This window comes from Episyrphus balteatus, chromosome 4, assembly GCF_945859705.1.
Source record: "Episyrphus balteatus chromosome 4, idEpiBalt1.1, whole genome shotgun sequence".
Taxonomy (NCBI): Eukaryota; Metazoa; Arthropoda; class Insecta; order Diptera; family Syrphidae; genus Episyrphus; species Episyrphus balteatus.
Window position 1 is genome coordinate 5,236,027 of NC_079137.1, and position 25,134 is coordinate 5,261,160.

At 29.7% G+C, this 25,134-nt stretch overlaps 1 protein-coding gene across 3 annotated transcripts in view; it reads left to right on the plus strand.

Moving 5' to 3' along the window:
- Positions 1-4,852: 4,852 nt before the first annotated feature.
- The window catches only part of LOC129919708 (protein outspread), a 206,269-nt gene continuing 185,987 nt past the window's right edge, over positions 4,853-25,134 (plus strand). For all 3 annotated transcript variants that reach the window (XM_056000680.1, XM_056000682.1, XM_056000683.1), the window contains exon 1: positions 4,853-5,480. In XM_056000680.1, coding sequence (XP_055856655.1) covers positions 5,361-5,480 — 120 coding nt within the window. In that variant the 5' untranslated portion in view covers positions 4,853-5,360. The remainder of the gene's footprint in view (positions 5,481-25,134) is intronic.

Consider the following 25,134-nt stretch of genomic DNA (forward strand, 5'->3'; position numbering starts at 1 on the left):
CGGAATTTGTTTCCAAAAAGAAATTGTGACATATTAAGACTATTACGGTTTTGATGAACAACTGTTCCTAAAGTACGCAAAACGCGCTAGGTTTTAGCTCAAATACAAAATCCTCTCCATATTACATTAACCTTGTGTCTATTACTTTAATATGTCACTTTTTTAAATTTTTTATAAATTGAAATTGTTAGGTACTTACATTTATATGAATTTCCTTTACTCGAACGTTCACACAAAAAAAAAAAAACAAAACTTTACAAGAACTATACACTAACGGATCTTATTTTTCAGAAAATTGCACTCAAATGTATAAAAACACTTTTTGTACCGAAAAAATACTTTGAACTCACGTTAATACAACAACTGTCGAAAACTTAATACAATTTAACGAAATTTAATATTTTACTCGACCCGCAAGCGCCCTATAAATAATAATTATCTTGGTAAATTGACGCAGCGGTACCACAACAGCAGTAAATTGATGCTGCGTCATGGCACGAGCGGCAAATTGACGTAGCTTTTTGCATGATTGTTATGGAGTCAAATGGGGTAAAAAAACGCATGTTTTTCCAAATACCGTTTATGCTGATTTTTGATGAATTATTTTTCAAACATCGAATTTCACGGTTTTGACTTTTAAATGTCCATATCTCAAGTTGCAGTTTATTCACATTTTTTGTTTGTATGTGTGACTTTCGTATATTCACAATATCTATCGATTCCAATATCAATATTGTTTCAAAGTTTTCATACCCCAACGCTCGCCGGAAAAGAAATATACCTACTTCAATAAAGCCTAGTACGCAGCTGAAGCGAAACGAAAAATTTTGAAGTGCCCAAAGTCAACAGCGAACATGTTAACAACAAAATACCATCGGGTATTATAGCAAAAGCTGCGTTCCTTTGGAAATATTTATCTACTGCTTAGTACTTAAAGCTGCTTTGAACTACTTTTTCAGTATAGCAAAAGTAGTTTAAATTAGTTTTAAGTACTAAGCAGTAGATAAATATTTCCAAAGGAACGCAGCTAAAGTAAAAATAATAAAAACTACAAATAAAAAAATTCAAGAAAAAAATCAGAAAATAAGTTTAAAAGCAAAAACAAAACCAATTTAATTTCGTTCAAGACTTTTGAAAATTTCGTTTCGCTTCAGCTCCGTACTAGGCAGGTACATATTTGTTCAAAGTGGCATCACTCACCTGAAGCTACGCAAATTCTTCTTAAAGGCTTAGCCACACCGAAGGGTATGCGGTAGCGGTACGGGTAGCGGTAACGATATTTGTATGAAAAAAATTCAACATATGAACGTTGATATGTCAGTTTGAAATTTTTTTCATACAAGTACCGTTACTTCTACCCGTACCGCTACCGCGTACCCTCCGGTGTGGCCAAGCCTTAATTCTGCTCATAAAACAATATTACCATTATCATTTATACTTACTATTGGGTTTTTAAGCCAAACGTCAGTGTCGAAGAAAAAAAAAAAAAACAGAAAAAAAACTTTTGACATTTCAATTTTGAGGAAAAGTGATGTGTATTATGGAAATGAAAAAGACAAGGACAGATTGCTTAAAAGCCCAATACTCTCAGACTAACATCCCCAAATTCACCATCTTCCATAGTCAAATGGAAGCATTTCACCACAAAAATTCTAATCCACCTGTCATGATCATGAATGGTCACTGAACCCACCCACTCACATATACCAACAAGGTCAACAAATCAACATCCATTTTAACTACCATCTCTGAATTCGTCCATTATCTATTTTCATTCCTCTCACAGTTCAAATTCAAGTTCGTGTTCGTTCGTGCTTTGTACATTGTTTTGACACATAAAAATATTTATTTTCGGTATAATTTTTTAGTTTGTTGTCTTAAACTGTTTATGTACTTAATTTTTTTTAGTGTGTGTGAATATATTTCTTCAAAGTTTCTTTCTTTTTTTGTTGTAAAAGGTGTAGTTTTTTCTATAAAATAGTGCTTTTTTATAAAAGTGTGTGTTCCTATTTTCGTTCGATTCGGTTTGTTTCGTTTTTCGTCCTATTCCGATCCATTGTATTCGTTCGTTATTTTAAGGTTCGTTTGATTCAAAATTCGAAAAAAATATTTTATAAAAAGGAGATGGTTTTGCTTGTTTCAAGGTAAGTTTTGAAAAGATTTTGTTTCCTTTTTTTTTGTTTTTTATTGTACATAGGTATAAAAAAAAACTTGTGTTCTTTAAATTTGTTATTGTTACGTAATAGTAACGTGAGTTGGTCAAAGATTATAATCCACGATTTTTTCAATGACTATTTTTTCCTTTTTTGTTGGAGTTCTGTGAGAAGAAAAAAGACAGAGCTTACAAATGACAGCTAAGACTAAGACTTCATCGAATTGACATTTAAATGTCAGTGCTGCCAAATAGTTCAGAGTTTTTTTTTCTTAAGCACCGTTTAGCTTTTTTTTTACTTTCTTTGCTTGCAAAATTAAAATATTCTATTTTTTATTATGAACTTCAGAAAAAAAATTTAACAGGGTGTTTCAAAAATGTAAGAAGTTTTAACTAAGTTGATAAACATAATGGTATTCTAATATTCAATCGTAAAAAGCAGAGATCAGAAATAAATCTCAACCTTTTGAAAGGTTCCTTAATAACTCTTATTTATCGCCATTTTCAATAAAGGTCATAAAATAACCTTTATTTTTAAAAATGAAAAATTTCGGTCAAGGTCTGAGAGAAACCTTTATTTTGTATTTTTGTATGTTTCGGTCAACCAGTGAGATTTATCGCTGAGAGAAAAATATAAATCTCATCTACAAATGTATCAATTCCTAGAGATATGGGAGTGGTGCCATATGAAAGCTTATGTTCGCATAGAGATATAATCCGGTTTTTTTTTTTCAAAATTCCGAGAAAATCGCGTTTTAAAGTTGGGGTAAAATTTTTTTTCGAAAAATCCCCGAATCTTTGAACGCTCCTGGAAGCTGAACAGCTTGAGAGCAATTTTTGCGAGTGATGTGGAACGATAGCTTGTGTCATAGGCCTACGCTTTGCACATTGTCAGATTTTTAAAAAATCTTCTTCCATGTTAAACCGCCACATCATGCCTATTTTTTCAGAAACGGGCTTAACTTTGTTTTGACCTTTAAGTTCTCCCGATTTGAGAACGCGTGCACCTACAGGGATGGGAATTGTACCCAAATGTAGGTTAGAGTCCCCGCTACCTTTTGGCATCAAAAAAATGTTTTCATTTTTTTTCAAAATTCCAAGATATAGCCGTTTGAAGTTGGGCGGTCGAAAACACTTCTGGAAGCTGAACGGTTTGACCTAGATATTAGAACATCGGTCTATTGAAACATTTGAAATTGCATTGGTTTTGCTTGTCGTTCAGCGACTCAAATCACAGTGGAAAACACTGCTGCTATTTAAAGAGCAATTAAGTAGCATAGCTGCTCTTTTTATATGCTGCTCTATGCTCTCTAAAAATTGATCCTTAGAACTCCCCATTGATTTCAATGATAAATATGTATCAAGTGGTTGGTTTTCTCTAACCATCATCAAAAATTAAATTTTAATACCCTAACGCCACAAAAGAAGTATTACTTCAAAAATAAATCAAAATTCAGCTGTGCAAATTTTTCCATACAATTACCCGTACCTCTACCGCATATACCCTCCGTTGTGGTCTAGCCTTAAGAAGAACAAAATGCCACCAAGACACCTTTAAAATGTGCTATCAATCCTTCACCTACTCACATCTCAATATCCCTCAAGTTCGAGTACAGTTTGAGAGAGTTAATTTCATTTCCACTCAACCAACTCAAACCTCTTCATACAAGTTCGATACTCTCGCACACTTGTAATTCCACTCGAAAAAAAAAATCAAAACAACACCAACAAGAAAACAAAACGTAAAAATGTTCAACAAATTTGAGTCAAATCAACATCATCGCTGAATTACCGTTCGGCCGCGATTCAGTACCGTGGATACACTCGAGTTGAAAAGTGTGCTTGTGCGATTTTTTATTTGAAATTTAATATATTATCACGTGACGCGTGTATGCGCCGAACTATAAGATAAAAAAAACAAGAAAACAAAAAAATTATAATATTCATTCAATCATCATTATTAATTTTTTGTTTTTGTTTCTTTATAATTTTTACCTTTATTTCACATTATTTTTCGTACAAAATAATAATCTGTTGTATGACTAATAACTCATACAACAACACTCGTGATTCGAAACAAAATTTTGTATTATTGGCTTATACACCTAAACAACAGTTATGATGAGTTACTTGTTGAATGCGATCCTGATTTGACATTTCGAACTGTCAAAAACTGACACAAAATAACAACAAACAAAGTTCGAAAACAGTAGTTTAGGGATTTCGAACATCGAATTTTTTGGTTGGTGGTGGATTTGTGAACTAAAATTCGATTTTGTTTTACCCGGGAACGCGAAAATAACCAAAAAACCGAATTGAACCCCCATTCTCCGCTTTGCTGTGTCGAACTGGGTTGTTTTTTTGTTTTTGCAATTCACAGTCTGTCTGTCGGTTGTTATTTTTTTTTTATTTGGTTTTAAAGTTTGCGATTCTTGATTTGTTGCTGGCTGTGTCTGTTCTGTGTAAACAGTCTCAGCAGCCACCTAACCTCCCTTTGCTTCGGTTGCTGTTTTTGTTTTTTTTTTTTTTTGAAAATTCCGTTCGTCGTCGTGGAACGTAACGTGTAGAGTGCCTGCCTCTGGTAGCAAGCAAAGTAACAAACGTGCCCTTCACCACACACCGCTCCACTTGAGCTGGAGTGAAATATACGAAAAAAATACCAAGCGAAGAAAAATAAATTAAAATAAAATTTTAAGAAAAAAAAAAAGAAGAAAAGAAAACACAAAAAAAAAAAAAAAACGACAAGTGTCGTTGTTTTTTTGAGCTCGAGAGTTTTTTTCAGTGAGTTCGAATGAGTGAATGTTTGGCCTACAGCGGGTATCGGGGAATATGGCCAGCTACGAATTAATTTGCATAATTCCAACATAAATAAAGAAAATACCTACAAAAAGAAAAAAAAAGCTAAACAACTGGAATTCCACTCTGCCCCAAATTTTTGTTTTGAAACAACAACAAAAATAAAAAAGCCTACAAAATGTGCCACATAAACTTGTTTATTGTTTTTCAAAAAATATCTATCGGAATAGGCTTTGTGTTTTGAGTTGTTTTTTTTTTTTTCATCAAAAAAATACAAACAAAAAATCCTTAAAAAAATTAATTGAAAAAGTTTGTTTTCCCTCATTTTTTTAAATTAAAAATTTTTCAAATCAACCATCAAACAGTTTTTTTTTTTTTGTTTCGTTTTGAAAAATTTAATTTTTTCATCAAAATGGGAACCCGGACAACGGATTGTCGAAAATTTTCACCAAACATATTTAACAAGAGCAAGTGCAGCCACTGTTTTAGACAACGAGAGGAGCATAGTGCTGCAGCCTTGGAATGCAATAGGGTAAGTTTTTTTTGTTGTTGTTTTTTTTTTCTTTTTGGTTGATGTTTTATTTGGATGTACAGATTTTGGAAAAAAATCTTGTTTGAGGGAGTATTTTTGTTGTTGTTGTTTTTTGTTTTCAAGAAAACAATAGGCAACAGGACGGAGTCAATTTTTATTGTTTACTTTTTTATGAAGGTTGTATATTGTCTGATTGTTGGTAGCCAGGTATATTTACTGTTATTTTGTTTTGTTCGTGTGTATAACGGAAATGTGTGAAAATCTTTTGTATATTGGAATTTTGAGTTGTCACATTGTTTTTTTTTTATTGTTTGACTGAATTTAAAAAAAGAGAGTATTGAAGATTTTTTTTTTAAATCAAGCAAATCAATGAATAAAAATGTTTTCTGTTCTGTTCTTCCAAATATAAAACCTATTGAAGTATGGATATTAAACAATAATGACAGCAACTGAGTTTAGGTTCATTGTCTTCAATTTGAAGAATGTTTTACGATATTTTTTTGAGAACTTCCGTAGTTGTAGGTTGGATATGGTCCATTAAAAACAGTTGAAGAACAAAGTTCAGGAAAGAATGAGCCTGGAGACATTTTCAGCTATCATAAAACTCTTATGAAATGCAATTTTGTTAGATTTAAAAGTAAAAATGTCATCATTCACAAATGTTCTTTAAATCGAATGATGTTAGAAAAACTTCAACTCTTAGGCCGAGTTTTGAGTAAGTTATTCCTAGATTTGATTTTATTCTCAATTAGGTGCCTTGGCGTAATCTCTAACGACTTCTGTAGAAGTTGCCTTGATGAGGAAGAAGAAGAAACAATCCAACATCTTCTCTGCTCATGTCCTGCCCTTTCCAGTAGACGTAAAAAATACCTGGAAAAATATTTCTTAGAAGATACCAGTGAGCTAATCAATACTGACATCTTCAACCTTCACCGCTTTATTAAAAGCTCCAACTGGTTTAATTAGTGAGGAATTTCCTCACAAAATCATGGTATCACAACGGACCAATAAATGGTCTAAGTGTGTCAGTTGTTTTCCTGACAGCCATTTCTACCTAACCTAACCTAGGTGCCTTAAAAATCCTTGAATAAAAAACATCTACCTAAATGGTAGAGCCTGAACTTGAAACCAGAACCTCTGGCATGATAGTCCATCAGAATAACCCTGCACTGAGTATCTATTGCAAAAAAAAGCCCCTCAAAAGCCTAATTAGTTTTTAAGTTGACTCACAGTAAATTCATAAAAATTGATAAGTTTTAAATTCGATCACTTTATTAAGAATACTCCCCTTTGTCTTTGCAATTTACCACATTTACATTTTTCTTACTGTAATTTGTAACCAAAGTAACAACAGATTTTTTTTTCTTATTTTAAAATAAAAATTAGCTTGTTCTAAAATTCAAAAAGACAAATATGAGTATAATGGTATGAATTTGTTTAGTAAAATTGTCCAAAGCAGAGAACAACTTTTTGTTGAGACTTTTTCTGTGACTTACTGCTCTTTTAAATGTTCAATGACCTTGTCTGAACAGATTGTAAAATTAAAGTTTTTGAAGGTATGTCGAAAAACATTCAAACTTAAAGGTTTTGTATTTTCGATTTTCGAACTTGAAAAGTTGAAGAATTTTGTCTCTAGGAGCTTGTTGCAATTTTTTTTCTTTTCTTCTTGAAAACTTTTAAACTTAAAGAATTTTCTTGAAAAGCACGTTTGTCTTGTTTTTTTTTTTTTAATCTGACGAATTTATTTCGTTGAATTGCGAACAACAGCAATAGTTATCTAATTAAGAAATTTAAGATTTTATCTCAATTGTTGGCTTTTGACTAGGTATGTTTTATTGTCGGTAAATATAAAATTCAACGGTTTGTCATAGGGATTTCTGGCTATAAACCTTAACTTGAACTTAGGTAATGCACGGAATAATTGAATTACGAATTGTATAAAAGTGAAAATACTTGGGTGAGTTGTTTTTAATTCTATTAATTGCGAATTAAAGACTTTAATACAAAAATGCACTTTTACTATTCAAACCTTTTGTTTGTTGTTTTCCGTTTGAATTTAATATTCTTAAAACAAGTAGGTACCTATGTTGTGGTGAAAACAGACTTATGAACCGCAATCGATATTCAGGTAAAAGCAGTTTTTTGAAAACGCAAACAAATTGTGTTGTTATTTTCTATTTTATCCTCTATTGAGAATTCTTATGAAATGAAACATGATTTCAAATTAAAAAAAAAAAACTCAAAAATTAAGGTACGCAAAGTTTCTCGAAAGTTTTTTATTAACAACTTTAATTTTATTAATGACTTGAAGGTTATTTGCAAAAAAATTGACAAACGAAAAGCAAAAACGTTTTTACTCTTGATAATTTTTCAAAAAAAAGAAAACAAAGTCAAAATATTTTTGTTTTACCTTAATTAGAATTCTTTGACGAAGAGAAAAAATCACTTTATTCAATTTTTAGAGTAAATTCGTGATTCAATACTATACAAACTACAACACCAAGTTTATTCGCAAAAATGTGTATAGCTTTATAAAAATAAAAATTTGCACCCATCTACTCTATAAATTCTTTGTTGGAGTTCGTTTTCCATGCACTGGATTTCAAATATTAAAATAATTTGTTTTTATCAGCAAACGGCACTAGCAAACAAATGGAAAAAGATCTCTTATTTTTCTTAATAGCGCTAAAGATATTTTGAAAAAAAGAAAAAAAAAAAAAATGAAGAAAAACACTGTTTAACAGTGTCTTTATAGACTAAACTTTCACAATCAAAAACATTTTGATCATAATTTTTCTAGTCATTCTGTCAAAAATGGTTAGGTATATTGTCACTTTGTTTGTTAAAGAACTCCTACTTAAATTTTACCTGTGTGGCGAGGCGACACAGCTTTAAAGACCCTTTGGTTTACTTAAATAAAGAAACTACACCTACATATGTACGTACTTAAAAACTAATTTTGAATTGATAAGAGAAATTAGTAGCGATAAACCCAGAAAAACTGTCTCTTCTATTTTTTTTTAATACATATTCACTTACTTAAAAAAATGTTTTCCTTATCGTATGGTTGTAAAATAAAGTGCTGGCGCCAATCAATTAATTTTTCAAACTAGGTTTCCAATATACATTGATATCTAAAAAAAAAATAATCTCTTTAAATTTTTCATGGATTTCAGAAATTAAATGTATAAAAAAAAAAACCATTAGCACTCTCCTCTTCTAAGTGATCGATCAAATTTAATTCTCCAATAAAAAGTATTTATAAATATTCTTCAAGAGAACTAAAAAAAAATGTGCACCAATTTGTACGAATTTCTTAAAAAAAAAAAAATTCCAAATTTATTTAATTTTCTAATTTGAAATTTGTTCACATTCCGGTAACCTTTTTTAAATTTCTACGTGTTTCCTTATTAAAAAAAATACATGTTTGAATTATGTACTGCGAATATACTTTTTTCATCAAGTTTTACGAAATTTCAAAAATTTTTAATTTAAACTTTTCTACGAATCGTTTCTTTAATTTTTCACTCATGTTTGAGTGTGAGTTAGTGTTTGAAATCAGTAGATACGCCTTTGACCCCTTATCACTACTTTTGATGAAAAAACTGATCACTGCATTTTGACAATACATTTTTTTTTAACCATTCTTCATCTTGAAGTAGTTTTTTTGAAAAGTTTTTTTTTTACAAAATTTTTTTTTTCGAAAATAACAATATTTTACTTTCTACAAAATGAAAGTTTATTTAAACAAGAAAATGTATTAAACCTTCCAATTTTAAAATTGATAAGGTTTACTGAACATGATTTATGCCAAATTCGAAATATTTAGAAATATTTATACAAACTGATTTTTTTATTAAGAAAATGACATTATTTTTTTTCTAAGTGTATGCTTGTGTTTTGTAGGTATACTTGCATATTTCAACCATAATTAGAAGTCTCAGTCTTATTTGATTAGCATTTATTATACTATATCTATGAAGTACAAACAAAAAATGCATAGGTGAGATTAATTTTTAAAACAAACAACAAAAGATAGAAGAAGATACAAAAACACATTAGATTGCAATCAGTTTTGTTGTGTAAATATTGAAAAAAAAAAAAAAAACTAGATGACGAATATGACCTTAATATATTTACATAGAAACAACATTACAATCTTAAAGGTTTGTAACTAAGCCAGAGAGAAAAATATATGTGTGTGTTCTTCTAAATAAAGTTATAAATAAAAAAAAATCAAGATTTCTAACTTAGATTTTTTTTTTTTTAATTTTATGTTTTCTTCTAAGTAAATCCATTAGCCCCTTAGGGCGACAAATTTTTCTTCCATTCGTGTTCTATTCATTCGCATTGTAAAGCTATCATAATATTTGAAAAAGACACACTTCAAATTCTTTTTAAAATCAGATAAGAATAGATTTTAGGAGGTAGGTATTGGGTATTTAGATCAAGAAACAAGTTTCAAACAAAAAAAGATTGAAAAAAAAAAAAACAAAAAACAAAATCACGCAAGCCCCGAATTGAATGAAATGAGTTCTAGGAATTTGTTCTTAATTTTGTTGTTTGATTTGGAGTTTTGATTTGGCGAAAGCATGATTAAGACTTGAAAGAGATTGAATTTTTTTTTTATAGAAACTATCTTCAATGGTCAACAACATTTTTAGACTTTTAATAAACCCTTTAAGTTTTTTAAAAAGACTTGCCGCTGTCTTGTGCAAAAAAATATTTGAATAAGATTATCAAAAATATTGGTTTATCATGCCTTTCCTCTTTTTTCAAGGATTCGACTTTGAAAAACGATATATTCAAGTAAAGGCAAAGAATTACTTTTTACTTGAGCTGAGACTGCTATTGCAATAGCTTCTCTCAATTACTCTGCTTTTTCACTGAGCAGAGAACAGTTGCGATTGCTCTTCAATATCGCTGCTTACTGCTCAGACCCCAGGATTACAAAAGTCCAACGTAATCCAATAAAGAGTGATAAAATAGCAGATATTAATATCTGCTCTTTTTATATACTGCTCACTGCTATCTGCTCTTTAAAAATCACACTTTAGCAAACTTCCACCTTGTATCGAATTTTATTCAGTGTGTCTATTTTAAGTACCCACACTGTATAACCATCAACAGCTTCCAATGAGCATGACTCACTCTGTGCAAAAGTTTTTTTTTTCTTTTATTATATTTTTTTTTTATTGAAATTAATAAAAGTAACACAAATATGTTTAACTCTTAAGAATACAACGCCCTGCGGGAAAAATTTATAACAAATAATGGACCAATGTTCAGCACTGTGGAAATACAGCACCCAGAGAGATAGCCAGAGGACAGGGATATAAAAACTTAAATTTCATATATCTCTCTCTCCTTACCGACCAACATCGAACGTTCTTTTCATGACGATGACGACGAACGACAACAAACGCCTGTGATGGCTTGACATGAGACTGCTGCCCGTGTGCCCGTTCAAAGAAGAAGTCTTTTGGCTGATCATCAACATGAATCCGAATGATCATTTGAAACGAAAGGGGATCATCATTTTTATTGCATTTGCACCACAGTCAGCGCCCCATTACCATCAAAAGAGCAGCATAATATATTTAATGTGTGTGTGATTATTGACCAAGAGGCCTGGATTCTTGCGGATGATTTTGTAAGGATCCACACATTGAGTTGGGTGTGTTTTTTGTCTAAAATTAGAATCCTCATTTTGTCTCTTTAGTCGTGGTGATGATGGTGGTGCTGTTGTTGCATGTGGACCTATGAAACAGCAGAACCTACATTTTTGTTTTAAGTTTGTTGATGCACAAATTTCATTCCGCCCCAAAAGAACATAAACATTCCGATTCTATATAAAATGAAATGAAGGAAAATTTTAACCAACTTACCACGGCGAGAAATTCGATGAACAAAGTGAAAATGTGCTGTAGCTTGTCGTCGGAGTCAGATATACAGTGGGACAGAGGATAGCAAAACAGGAATATTTCAATTGGAGTGAAATTGACATTCTTATGAAAAATCGTCCGAAAATTTTGAACTTAGGTTCCACAGCGTCCATTTCACAGATTCCAAACGTAAAGTATATACTTACTAGGTCAGTTTCATCGATGACTAGTCTTATAAACGTGGCATAGGTCAAACAGTCTTAAAGTTGTGGAGCTCGTGAATTTTTTGTTTATAATACTACGTTCCACATATTCAATTTTGGTAAATCTCAAACTTTTACCTCTTCCTAAGCTTTTCCTGACTGCTGGCATGTTGTGGAACGCATTGTGGAATGTATTTTTTATTTTTGTATCTCTCTACGAAACTTCCTGAAATGGCACTAAAGGCATACAAGAATAAGTTCCACAATTTCCAAAAAATTTAAAAACTTTTCAAAGAAACATTGAATAAAATTTTTAATCATCTAGGTTTATTTTTTTTTCAATATACAGGGTGTCCCAAAAGTAATGGATCAAACGAAATATGCTGATAGGCCAACTTAAGGGCTCTCAGAATTTGGTAACTTGTTCATCCCAAATCCTTACGGTTTTCGATTTAATGCAGTTTTTGTGAAATTTCGAAAAATGCCGACTTTGCATCAGTATTTTTCTTCCTCCGCTCATAATTGATTTTTGTTTTTTACAATTCTTTCACTAAAACGTTGCCTAATAATAGGAAATAATTAATTAATCAAAATATTTTTTATTTCATACGCCATTTCGCTGCAAATTAATTAACAGTTCCATGTTTTATAAAAACTCAATTTCTTTCTTTTATTTCAGAGCAATACCCTGAAAAAAATTTGCATGGTGTGTTACTGGTTTATTATTTTAAAAACTTGCCGTGTTATTGCAGTTTTCAAAAATGCATAAAAGTTTCCAAAGTTGTAATTAGAACAAAAGATATTACAATTTAAATGCAACAAAACAGGGCTTTTCAGAGAAAAATAACAAAGAAAAATAAACACATTTTCTCGACTGTTGTTTGTTTATTTCTTTTTGAATAAAAGTCTCGACTTTTGTTTGTTATTTTTCTCTGAAAAACCCTGTTTTGTTGCATTTAAATTGTAATATCTTTTGTTCTAATTACAACTTTGGAAACTTTTATGCATTTTTGAAAACTGCAATAACACGGCAAGTTTTTAAAATAATAAACCAGTATCACACCATGCAAATTTTTTTCAGGGTATTGCTCTGAAATAAAAGAAAGAAATTGAGTTTTTATAAAACATGGAACTGTTAATTAATTTGCAGCGAAATGGCGTATGAAATAAAAAATATTTTGATTAATTAATTATTTCCTATTATTAGGCAACGTTTTAGTGAAAGAATTGTAAAAAAACAAAAATCAATTATGAGCGGAGGAAGAAAAATACTGATGCAAAGTCGGCATTTTTCGAAATTTCACAAAAACTGCATTAAATCGAAAACCGTAAGGATTTGGGATGAACAAGTTACCAAATTCTGAGAGCCCTTAAGTTGGCCTATCAGCATATTTCGTTTGATCCATTACTTTTGGGACACCCTGTATAACGTGTGGAACGTAAGGCTGGTTTCTAGTGAGATGTAAGTTTTAGTTTAACTTGAATAAAATAAAAAATCAATAATATTGGCTTGAAATTAAGAACTCTACGTTCCACAATTTATAAAAATCTTACCGAAAATTGTTTACTTTTCTCGTTATAGGGTTAGAAAAAAGTCCGTCTTTTTCCACAGAAAAACCTCATGAAAACGCTTTTTTAAATCAAATAAGTAGGTTCCACAATTTTTTTTGTGATATTAAAAAAAGGAAAATATTTAAAAAGCGTGGAAGACGTTAATATTTATCCATCACTCAATTTTTTCTGAAAATGCAGGATGTGGAACGTAAAGTTTCAATTGAAGTTTTCCTTTCATTCTTCATTTTTGGTTTAGAAAAATTAGCTTTTTTTGACATTTTTCTACAGTAAAGTCACGTAACATGAGAAGAAGAATAGGTTCCACAATCATTTTCATGGCATATCCACTACCTATATAAAACTACAAGAAACATGACACAAGAAGCGTGAAAAATAAACATGAAACAACCAATATAAATTTTATGAAAATTGAGTTTGTGGAATGTAAAATTGTAATTTTTATGGATCTTTATGAGTATTTTGACTATGTACAAACAAAGTAGCTAATAATTTTGACCTTAAAGCATTTTGTACATTGATGTTTTGGAATATTTGTTTCAGAACAGCCCCACTGTATGGTGTAGAGTTGGTTATTTTGTTTGAAATGCGAGTTGGATCGTAAATTCCAAAATCCTCCCCGGGAAAAAAAAATTCAAAAATGATCCCAAAATCTCTGCTTTTTCAGTGGAGCATCGAAACACTTTTTACATTTTTTTTTTGTTTATATTTCTTTTTCGGTTCAAGAATGTCACGGTATATATTGGTGATGTGGTTTGATGCAGTGCAGCATGCTGTTCGTTTCGACACACGTTCTGTTTTTTTTTCACTGCAAAGCGAATATAGTTCGGTTTATAGATTCACATTAATTTTCGGTCCAATGAACATTTCCGCTGCCGGGATTTTTTTTTTTTAAAGGGATTTTTGTGTGTGCATCATTAGCTACTGCATAGAAGACGACACACACATAAATGTGTGTTAGTTTTTGAAAGTAAAGTTTATTTATGTTTGCTCTGGGCTTTGGAGTTTCTAAAAACGTATGTCGCCATCAGTTTAGCACCATTTGCTGCATAACATCGTCTATCTGGGGATCTAAAATTAGACATTTTCAATGAGCTCTGATCCCTTTTTTTTGTCTGTTTTTTTTTTGTTCCTCATCATTAGAAATGATTATTTTAAAAAATAGGAATCGATATTTATAGACGGAAGGAAGATAGGAAAAAAAAAATACTATAAGTGGATCCGGAAAAAATGAGGGAACCTCTGTCAAGGGAGTTTGACAAATTAACTTAAGGTCATCGTTGTAGTCTTACTAAAGATAAATTTTGAAAATTTGACAGTAATGACACGAATTTTTTCTAATATCGACCATTTACAAAGAAAAGTGAAATTTACGTTCCACAGCTTCCATTTCGAATAGAGTCCAACTAAAAATATAATTTTGATACAAATCTGTTTTTGTATTTTGAATTTATATTCCAAAACTTTTCATTCATCCCCTTCATCTAGAATATTGCTCATTACATACTGTGGAATGTATTCTCTTTTAATTTCTCGTTAAATGAGTTTTCGTGCCGAAAAACTTAACAAATAATTTTCCCTGACCGAAATTAATGTTTAGAAAAAAAAAACAAGTGAAAATTAAATTTGTTCTAAGAAACGCGAAGTTAAAATATCAACTTACGTTCCACAACTCCTTTTAATGAAACAAAAACATTTGGTGGAAAATTTTACTTAAGGGATGCTTTTAAAAACATTTTTCTTGTTATTTCATGATGACATACGGAAAATATTGGGTGCGAAAGATTGTGGATCGTACCTATTATTTTTTTATTTCATGTAGAATAAATTTTATTATGGAAACGAATGAAGATAGATAGAAAATACAAGTCCCAAGAGGAAAATTATAATGAGAAATAAAATACCATAGCAAGAAACATACAATCTTACGTTCCACAACATTTTATGAAATTACGTTTTCAATTTTTAAACATTTTTTTCAATTTTCTATTTTTCTCTCGCATTTTACCTTCGTTTTACTTGCTCAGAAACTGAAAATATGTTCCATGAAAACTTTTTTAACGCTTTCATTATCGTGCCAAGAAAACTTTAAAATTCAGCTTTACCTTCCACAAGTAAATATGTCCGAAAAGAACTGTGGAAACAAATTATTATCATTTCACGTGAGGCGTAAATAAATGGTTAAATTTTGAAAGATTGTGGAACGTAATTTGGGACGAACACGTGTTATTTTATAGTTTGTGGAACGTAAGTTTACCAGAAATTCTTAAAATCAAAGTAAATGCATTGTGAAATTTGACAGTTAATTAATTTTCTGTTAATGTTTTTTTTTTAATGTGGAACGTAAGTTTAAAAAATTCCCTACAAATCACTTTTTTATGGATTTTATTATATTCCCTCGTGAAAAAAAGAATACAAAATAAAATAAATAAAGAGGTCATCCAGTTGTTAACCACTCAATAAATTAACTTCTTTTTTTTTTGTATTTTATTTATAAAGTTAATAAAAGGATTCCAATTACCACTTATCCACATTTACAAGCGCACCAAAGTGCCATCCACAAAAAGCCATCATCATCAACATCAACGTTGTCGTTCTTCCTTTTTGTTGTTGTTATTCTCTTAGTCTTCACCATCATCGTCGTCGTCTATCGATCGAGAATGAGGTGCGGTTCATTAGGTTAACCCTGTGTGTGCCGCAAGAAAAATGTAGATTTCATATAATACATATAAAATGTGTCTACCCCAGGCTTATGGCAGGAGAGGTAAATTTGTGGTCAATGAGACAGGAAAACTGTGTCCCCATTGCTGGCGCGATATCAAATATCCAATCAAAAGGGCAAACACAGTAAAGTTTAAGTTAAAATAACTTCTTTTACTCTGGACAAAAAAAAAAAAAATAAAACTCCATAAATATATCGCTGATGCTCTTACTCTCTATGCTGGTGATGCTATAAAATTTGAAAATACAACATCACATCTTCTTCTCGGGTTACCATGGAAGAGAGCATCAAGCGAGCGCCTTCTCAATGTGATAAAGGTCCAATCCAGTCATAAGATACATTTTTACAGTTTACTTTTTTTTTTTTAACTTTTGTGGAACTTTATGGAGGACTTGAAATCTTTTTTTTTCAAATTCTTTTTTTTTTAACAAAGTTCCAGCAGACGTCCAGGCACCATTTCGCCATGATCCAGACATCATCATCATCATCTTCATGGGCAAAAAACTCTTTGAGTACTAAACAATGGAACTCTTTTTATTTAAATCAACTTCCCAAAGACCAAACAGCTCGAGGGTCTAACTTTTGGGTAGGGCCCAATAGCAAAGGGTATGAGAGGGAAAAATATTCGAGGATAGAGTCATGACTGCGCGAAATTGTTTATTTTATTGTTTGAGTTCATAAGACTTCGAAGAGTCTGGCTGGCTGAGGTTGCTGTATGGCACCCCTCTGTGCAGACCTTAAGACTGTTCTTTGGAACGGTTTTTTTTTTTTTTACCATCAGTTCATATTTTTTTCTGTCGAAATAAATGTGACTAACTGGCCGCACATAAGGTCAACCAAGGGATTATTACGTTATTTTTGTGTTGTGGGTGACGTTATCTTTAAAGCCAGTCAAATTGCGGAAAATTATTTCATAAGAAAAAAACAGAACATTATAATAAGGGTTATCATAACATTCCACAAGCTTAAGAACATTATATAGTTTAGGTCTTGAAATAAAACTAGGCATTTGTCAACTTACAAACATTATTTATGGTTTTTCATGTCTGTTTAGAAGTTGTGGAACGTATTCGTTTTTGATGATGATTTTAGGAATTTAAATATAATCCTATAGAAGTTTAAGCAAGTCCAAACCTGGAAATGAAAATGAAAATTTTCCATAAAAATCAAAATTTTACATTCCACAATTTATAGTTTTACATTCCACAACAATCGGTTTAGTAAACAAATATGAATAATTAGACAATTTCAAGGTTAATCCACTTCTATTTAGCCAACTACCTTTCAAAACTTATATTCTTAGTAAAACCGTTGGTTTTGTAAATTTTTAACCTTCTCTTTCTTGTAATATTACTGGTTATACATTGTGGAATGCATTCGTTTTATTTAAAAACGAATTGTTTGTACTAGGATTACGTCTTGTAAGTGTGAAATCATTGTATATTATATATGAGAAGCTTTTTTGTCATTGATAAAACTTGAAAAAAAAAAAAAATGGATTCTTAAAAAATGTGGACCGTATTAGTTTTTTAACCCAAACTTCAGTTGGATATTTTCTTTTTCGATTTGTAATCTGAAATTTTAATTATGAGTCAAAACACTTTGTGGAACGTAACTTAGTTTCATGCTAAGGAAATGGGGTGTGAGTTTTTAAGATTGTGGATCGTATTCAAGAAATTAACATAGAATAGGAAAAATTTTGTTTATAATTTGTACGGAAATATATTTTAATTAATCATCAAACTTGTCAATAGTCCAAGTCAATCTAAAAATAATTCTGATAATAAAAAAAATTAAATAAACATTTTCAAGCCTTTTTCGGTAGAATGAAATGTTTGTAATGTAAAAGCCTCTTTAGCAATTGTAAAGTTACTTAATGATCTTTAATATTTTTTTTTATTTTTTTTGTTTGTGTATTTCTCAATCGCATTAAAAGCCTATAATTTGACAAATTCCGTCACTTTGATCATAATCCATTAAAAAAACACACAAAACACAACTTGTAATAAAAAAAATATTGTGAAATTCAAGATACAAAACATAAACCATACCAATATTCCATCATATTGCTTTTTGACCAGAGATTAAGACATAATTTTCATTACAAATTAAATACAAAATGGAGAGGGAGCTAAGCTAAGATTGAAGGGTCATTTGTGTATAGCTTTTAAGTGAAAATAATATTTTTTTTTTGTAATAATTTTTGGTAAGAGAATTCATCATCATCCATCAACTGAGTTCTTTTAATGACGTCAAAGGTATGTTTTTTTTTTATTTGTTTAGTAAAAAGATTAGATATTAAATTACCTACCGGAGTTGAAGCTATGTACTTTAAAAATAGAAAATGTATCTTTTTTAAATGTAAACATTTACCAAAATGGAAGTTATTTCAAGCGTTTCATGTCCAAAAATGCAACCGACCTTAAAACATTTTAAATCTATTTAAGTAGAAGATAGTTTGTTTATGTATTTATTTCAAGTAGAGGCGCTATTCTTAAGCAACAAAGTAAGACTGTTCTTAGATTTCGATTAGATAAGATGCGCGGCATGTCGCAGTCAAAGAAAAATCTAAACACAGTAACACAGAAAAATAAAACAATTTTATCTTTAATTATCTTGAATACTTACACGGGAATTATTTTTTTTTTAATCTTTTTCCAAAAAAGGATTAAAAAAGTGAAATATAAGATAAGAAAGAGATATTAATATTAAGTTTGTTTTTAACGTCATTTGTTGTGTTGAAATACACTGAAAGAAAAACATTCTGGATAACATGTTTGAATTTAAAATTTGTTTGCCGATTTTTGTGAAAGAAAAGAATAATAAAAACCCGATATATCAAATTATCGATATTCATTTTCAATAAATCGATATTAATGGATATGTTTCAAATATCGATAAATCGAAAGTCTCATACTTTTTTGATTAACAATTTGTTAAAATTTGTAATCGATATTTTTATTGATTCCACACATATTTGGGTATCATTTTTTTTTTTGGACCACTTCCATTGTAGGTACTTACATAAGTTGAATCAATATTGGCTACTAAGGACGTGTCATTGGTCCAAAAAAGTAGCCATTAGCTCACTATATAACTATGGATAAATCAGTATATTAATAAAGCAAAATATCGATAAACTGATATATCAAATTTTCTAAACACAAAGATAATATTTTTAAAACTTTGTAAAAATTAAAAAAAAATTACTTTTCGATTTGTAATATTAAGCTTACCCATCACTACTTCCTTAGAAAAATTTAATGAGCTAAAAAAGTCCCATAAAGTTAATGATCACAAATTAATTAAAATTGCATTTGATTTTATCAAAATGAATCATTTAAATCTATTTGTCCGTTTAAATAAAAGAAATAAAATAAAACAATTCAACGGAAATTAATAGAGATAATAATTATAATCCAATTTAAATTCAAGAAGGAAAACATAAATCTGCGACAAATATTGTGCCTGCATCACGTTTTTCCATTTAATTGCAATTAAAATCTATAAAAGGAAAAATTTGTAGATAAATTTATCTCGATATTGGTAATAATTTGTTTCTGTGACACTTTTCTTTTTTTTTTTTCTTATGAGAGATAAAAAGATACCTACACACACACACAGAGTTTTCTTGGTTAATTATTTCCGAAATATATTGTGCAATCAGAGATTGTAAGTGCGGGGGTAAACTGGTAAAAGTATGCCCATTTTTAAGTGAACTCAAGGTGTGTTTATGAAAAATTGGCAAAACTTATTTTTTTAATTGAACCCACGTTCAAAAATAAACAGAAAACAGAAATAAAAAATCTTTTAAGTTAACGATTATGTCCAAGAGGTTGTATCTTTTGATCAGTTCAGTACAATTGGAGCTAAGTATACACTTTATTTATATCTGGAATACGAGATTAACCTTGTGTTTAATTGTGTACTCAATTTGTTTATGACCGACCTACCGCATCACAATTGGATCAAACAAATAAAAAAATACTTATTTATTGAACGACAAAACAGGAGGCAGAGAGTCAGAATTACTTGTTCTAATTTATTTTAATGTTTGGTTTTTTATTTTAAGGAAAATGTTACATTTTATTGTTGTTTTATAAAATAATTTAAATCACATTACTAGCGATTTATGTGACTATAAAAATGTAAGTAAAATAGAGCACGTTCTGGACTCATTAAAAACAATTAAAGTTGAAGACACAAAATCCGCAAAAATGGGGTTTGTGACTTTATTTATCTAGAGTTGTAGTGTAAACCTTGTACTTTTTTATATTTTAAAATTGTTCTATTGAATAGAATTTGCTTCAATAATTTCGGTGAAATTTTCACATAAAAGTTAATAAATGAGAATATTTTTTATTAAGAAATATTACTTGATTTTTAGATTAAGAAACTGGTTGTTTAAGTTATTTTTTTCCAAAGATATACAAAAGATTGTAAATAAAGTTTAGAAGCTTCTAATTTTTTTCTTAAATGTTAAATAATGACATAAGGAATCGAGAAATTGGATTTTGTGTCACACTCGTTACAAGGGTTATACTCCAATACAAAAAATATATTCAAGCAAAATATATTAAATTTGTTTTCTGAAATAAGCCATGTAGATATCTCGTTTTTCTATTGTACATAATATTTATTAAGGTCTCAATATAAATATTTTATGAAATTCAAATTGTTCTTTAAGAATTTTTTAAATTACATTTTATTTGGGTTCACCACTGAATCTACTAGATACTTTTCAAAAATAAAAAGTGCTATTTTTATATATTTCAGCGTTAGAAAGTACCTTCCATGAAATCATGCACAATAATTCATTACCTACTTCAAAAATTAAATTTAAGTTATAAAATCTAGATAACTTTTCATTTCTCTCGAAAAAAAACACCCTTTCATTTTGGATACTTGAATAAACTCTTTTGGTTCTTGCTTATCATATCAACTTCAACACTTTCACCGAATTTCAAAGGTGTTGCATTTTTTCAATAGGGTGTCTCGAAATTAGCTGGAAATTCTATCATTTCCCAGATTGCATGCAAATAACTGTTTTAGGCTGGATTAATTTTTATTTCAATCCCATAACGTGAGTACCTACATATATGAAAAAAAAATAAAAAAAAAAAACAAGTATACGCCCCAGTGCATGTGGATTACGTAAAAATTATGTGAATTATGTGTTGGCCTAATTGCCAACAAATCTAAATCAAATAAATACTTGCATTCAATAATTGAACACTCGATTTGCACAATTTTTTCGCTTCATAATTTTTTTCGGTATTTCGATTCCGAGATTTCGCTTTTCGAAGATTCTGTTTTTTTTTTTTTGCAGTTTGATTTTTCGAAATCTTGGGTAATATTAATTTTGTGTTTTCGAGATTTTGAACTTACATACATTTAAACAACAAACTGCTTCCAATATTTTTACAGTCAGAATATAAATATAAATTTCTGACTGGATTAATATAGTCAAGGAAATTTTAAAGGTTGTGAAAGCTCAAGGAAAAAAATCATTACTTTCATACAAAGTTGACAATTTTCAAATACTTTTAATGTTTCAAGATAACTCCAAAGCAGTTCCTCTTTTAAGTTCTGTTTTTAAATATTTTAATGTTTTAAGGGTGTTGAAAAATGTATAATAAAATAAACATAATTCACACGTGGTAGAAGTGAAACCTTAAAAAATTCATTTTTCTTGAAAAAACTTACAAATTTTCTTAAAAAATAAAACCATGCTTAAATTTTTACTAGCGCTAAAAGTATAAAAATAATTTATTCAAAACAATCATTTTTGATGAAAAAACAAAAAAAAAATCTTTACATTTTTGTATGACAACTTAAATTTTATATCATCTTAAAGCTTATTAATTCACCTTTTATATGACGCTTCAATCATATTTCTAGGATGCCTACAAAAAATATAAGAATTGTTTCAAGTAATTTCAAACTGAGATTACGGTACTTCCTACACTGGTGCATGGTCGCCGGCAACAGATCTCTACAGGCGTTTTGAGGTATTTTTCAAGTTTTTTAATTTAAGATTGTGTAACTTGTAGAGCACGTGTACCTTGATGTGTGATATATCAAATAAAAGGTTATATTATCAGCATGCGTATTAAAGTAAAATAAAATTTGTATGTGCTCTAGATCAAAAGATATAACGTGTCTAGAAAAAGAACATCTCTTCACCGTTATTTTAGAATTTTGAATATGAAATTTAAAATTTTGTACAATTGTAGTTTTTTTAATTAACAAATTTCATTCATCTATCTATTAAAACAAAAAAGTTATAATAAGTTGAATTTTCGTGTCGCGTTTTCGTTTCATCTTGGTTCAAATCACTACGATACTAAAGAAGTTTTCACTTCAAAAAAATTTACTTCAAAAGTGACTATTGTATTCAGGAAAACCTACAGCAGCTGGGGGTATACAAAATTAGGTCAATTTTAGCAAAAAATGTGTCAACTCATTAAGCTAAACTAATCATGGTGATATTTTCTGTTTACGCATTTAAAAGTTTACCTACGCGATTATTTGGTTAATCGATTCAAAAGCCAGTTTTTTCTAAACATTTTCTATGATTTTTGGTAATGTTTACAAATATAAAAAAGAGTGCATAGACCTTCACATGTATTTTCTAGAATACAGTTGGTTCTCTAGCAGCCCAGTAATCATTGACCCATTGATCATTGAATCATTGACTTATAAAAAAATCACTAAACTTTATCAACCAGAAAGTAAACTACATAAATTCAACCACAAACTGCACTTAGTATTATTTTTCCCACAGTTTCAACTTGATAAACTCTTCCCTGACTAATGACTCTTCCATTCAACCATAACCGAACGAAATAAAAAAAAAAAAAAACATGACCCAAGAAAACCCCATTAGAAGCTTAATTTTAGAAATTAGCTCAAGTCACATTGTGTCACATCACGAGCATTTTTTTATTTTTGTTTGTCTTTTATTGCACATGCAAATCGGGTCTCTGATTGTGTATCAACTTCTTCTAACAAAACAAATTTGAAGCCAATTCCAATTGTCTGAGAATTGGATTTTCAGTTCGCAAATTAGAATACAGAAAAAAGACAGAAAAAAAAAATAAAATGCAGTCAATTTTGATGCCAAAACAATATTAAGCCTTTCAAAACGACAATAACAACAAGAAAAGTCAGCCACCAAGCACCTGTGTGTCATTCTAGAACACATGCGATTTGTGCGAAATTTAATTGCATTTCATAGCGCAGAGTAATCAAATAAACGGAATTGTTTTTTTTTTTTTGCATAATACTTGTACAATTAAACAAAAAAAAAAATTAAAATAAAAAAAAAAAAAAGTTCACCTAAAAACCCAGATATTTTAAGCAAAAGTTGCCACCTAGCCCGGAGCTGCTACTGGCTGATGGGTTGTTGCGGCAGGAAATAAGCTGCTTTAGTTTTTTTTTTTTTTTTTTGATTTTGTTTATTTATTTTTTTTTATTTTATTCTTTAAGCACTTTTCAGATCGAATTTCTTATAAAAATTCTCACAAATTTTTTTTTTGCACATTTATTTTTTTTATTTGAGTGGCAAAATTGTATCGAATTCGAAAGATTTAACTTGAAGATTCTTAGAAATCGGAGAGGAAACGATGGTTTATTGTATCAAAGAATTATTATTGTGTTACAATTTAGAGCAAAAAATGTTTTCTTTTTTTTTTTTTTTCTTTAACGACTGACAGATAAATAATTGAAATAATTACACAGGCAGGCAACAGGCGAGGCTTGCGTGATTTTTCGAATTTCGCAAAAAAAGTTGAAAATTAAGAACACAAGTGGTCAGTTTAATTACTGTTCCATTTAGCTATATACTTTTTTTATAGATTTTGTGTTTGAGGTAAAGTTTGAGTACGGAAATCTTATTAAAAAAAATTAAATAAGAAGTAAAGGAATTCCTCTAAAATAAACGGAAATCCAAAATAAATTGAAATTTAAACATACGGTAATTGATATTGAAAAATGGACAAATGACTTAGATTCAGTCCATAAAACTACATAAATTGACACACTTTTTATGGATAAAAATACTATTACCTTTTCTCTATCCCTTGGTTCCTTTTGGAAAAGCGGGTGTTCTTCCTTTTTTGGATATTTTTCAACTTTTTTCTCCATTTTCTTAAACGGATACATACTTCTTAGAAACACAAAAATAAATTAAAATCCTTAAAGTGTTAATGAACTTACACTCGCCCAACCTTGGTTCAGTGTTTAGAACCGTTTAATTTTCCAGAAGTAAGCAATAGCTTTGCACCCACTTTTTTCTTATTTTTAAACCAATTTAACCAATCTTTTCCATAAAAAGACATCGTAATTTATAAAATTAAATAATAAAAAAAAAAAAAAATAAAACAAAAACTTGCCTACATTTTTAAAAAAGGAATTCTTAGGTGTGACTGGCATCACATGAATCATTATTTATAATGACAGTCCAACGTGTAACATGTCAATAAACTAACTTCATCTAATTTTCAATTAAAAACAAAACAATTTATGTGGATTGAGCTGAATATATATATTTAAAAATGAATTATTAAGCTCAGCATTTATATTTTTTTTTGCTTCGCTCTTTTAAATGACTTTTCACTGAGGCTTGAGTGAGAACAAAAGATAGCTAAATGGTGTCGACCAATCCCCAACACTATCATTAGTATTACCACCACCAACGCGAATTACAGTAGGAATTGAGCTTGAAAAATTGATAAAAAAAATATCGTGTTAAATCCTAGTTAAACTGGAGATAAATCAGCAATAACATTAAATCTGAGTTAAAATTAACTTGCAACAAACTAAATGTGTTCAATGTGTACCAGTTTGTTGAATTAGCCCGAATTATATCAATATCTTTATTATCTGTGTCTCATGATTTAACCTGGGTTTAACACTGATACAAGGAAGATTTCCCACTAAATAACTTAATCTTGTTAAATTTTTTTCCCAGGACTATTTAACTTTGAATAAGTTCTATTCTGAAGAACTTTGAACAAAAGTTGAAAGAGGTTAATGTCAATATTTACTGGTTAACAATTCCACTGTTAACTTGCAGCACACAAAAGCCCAATCAAAATCACGACACATCAGAATAAGAGTGGCATATTCACGCGGTGTGTGTAGGTGGACAGGATAATATAGTTGCAAATTCTTTTTATGTTTGTTTTTTTTTGTTTTTGTTCAGTTTTTTATAATTTATAATTTTTTGTTTCGTATCGGTGTTGCTTTACAATATAATACTTTTGCGC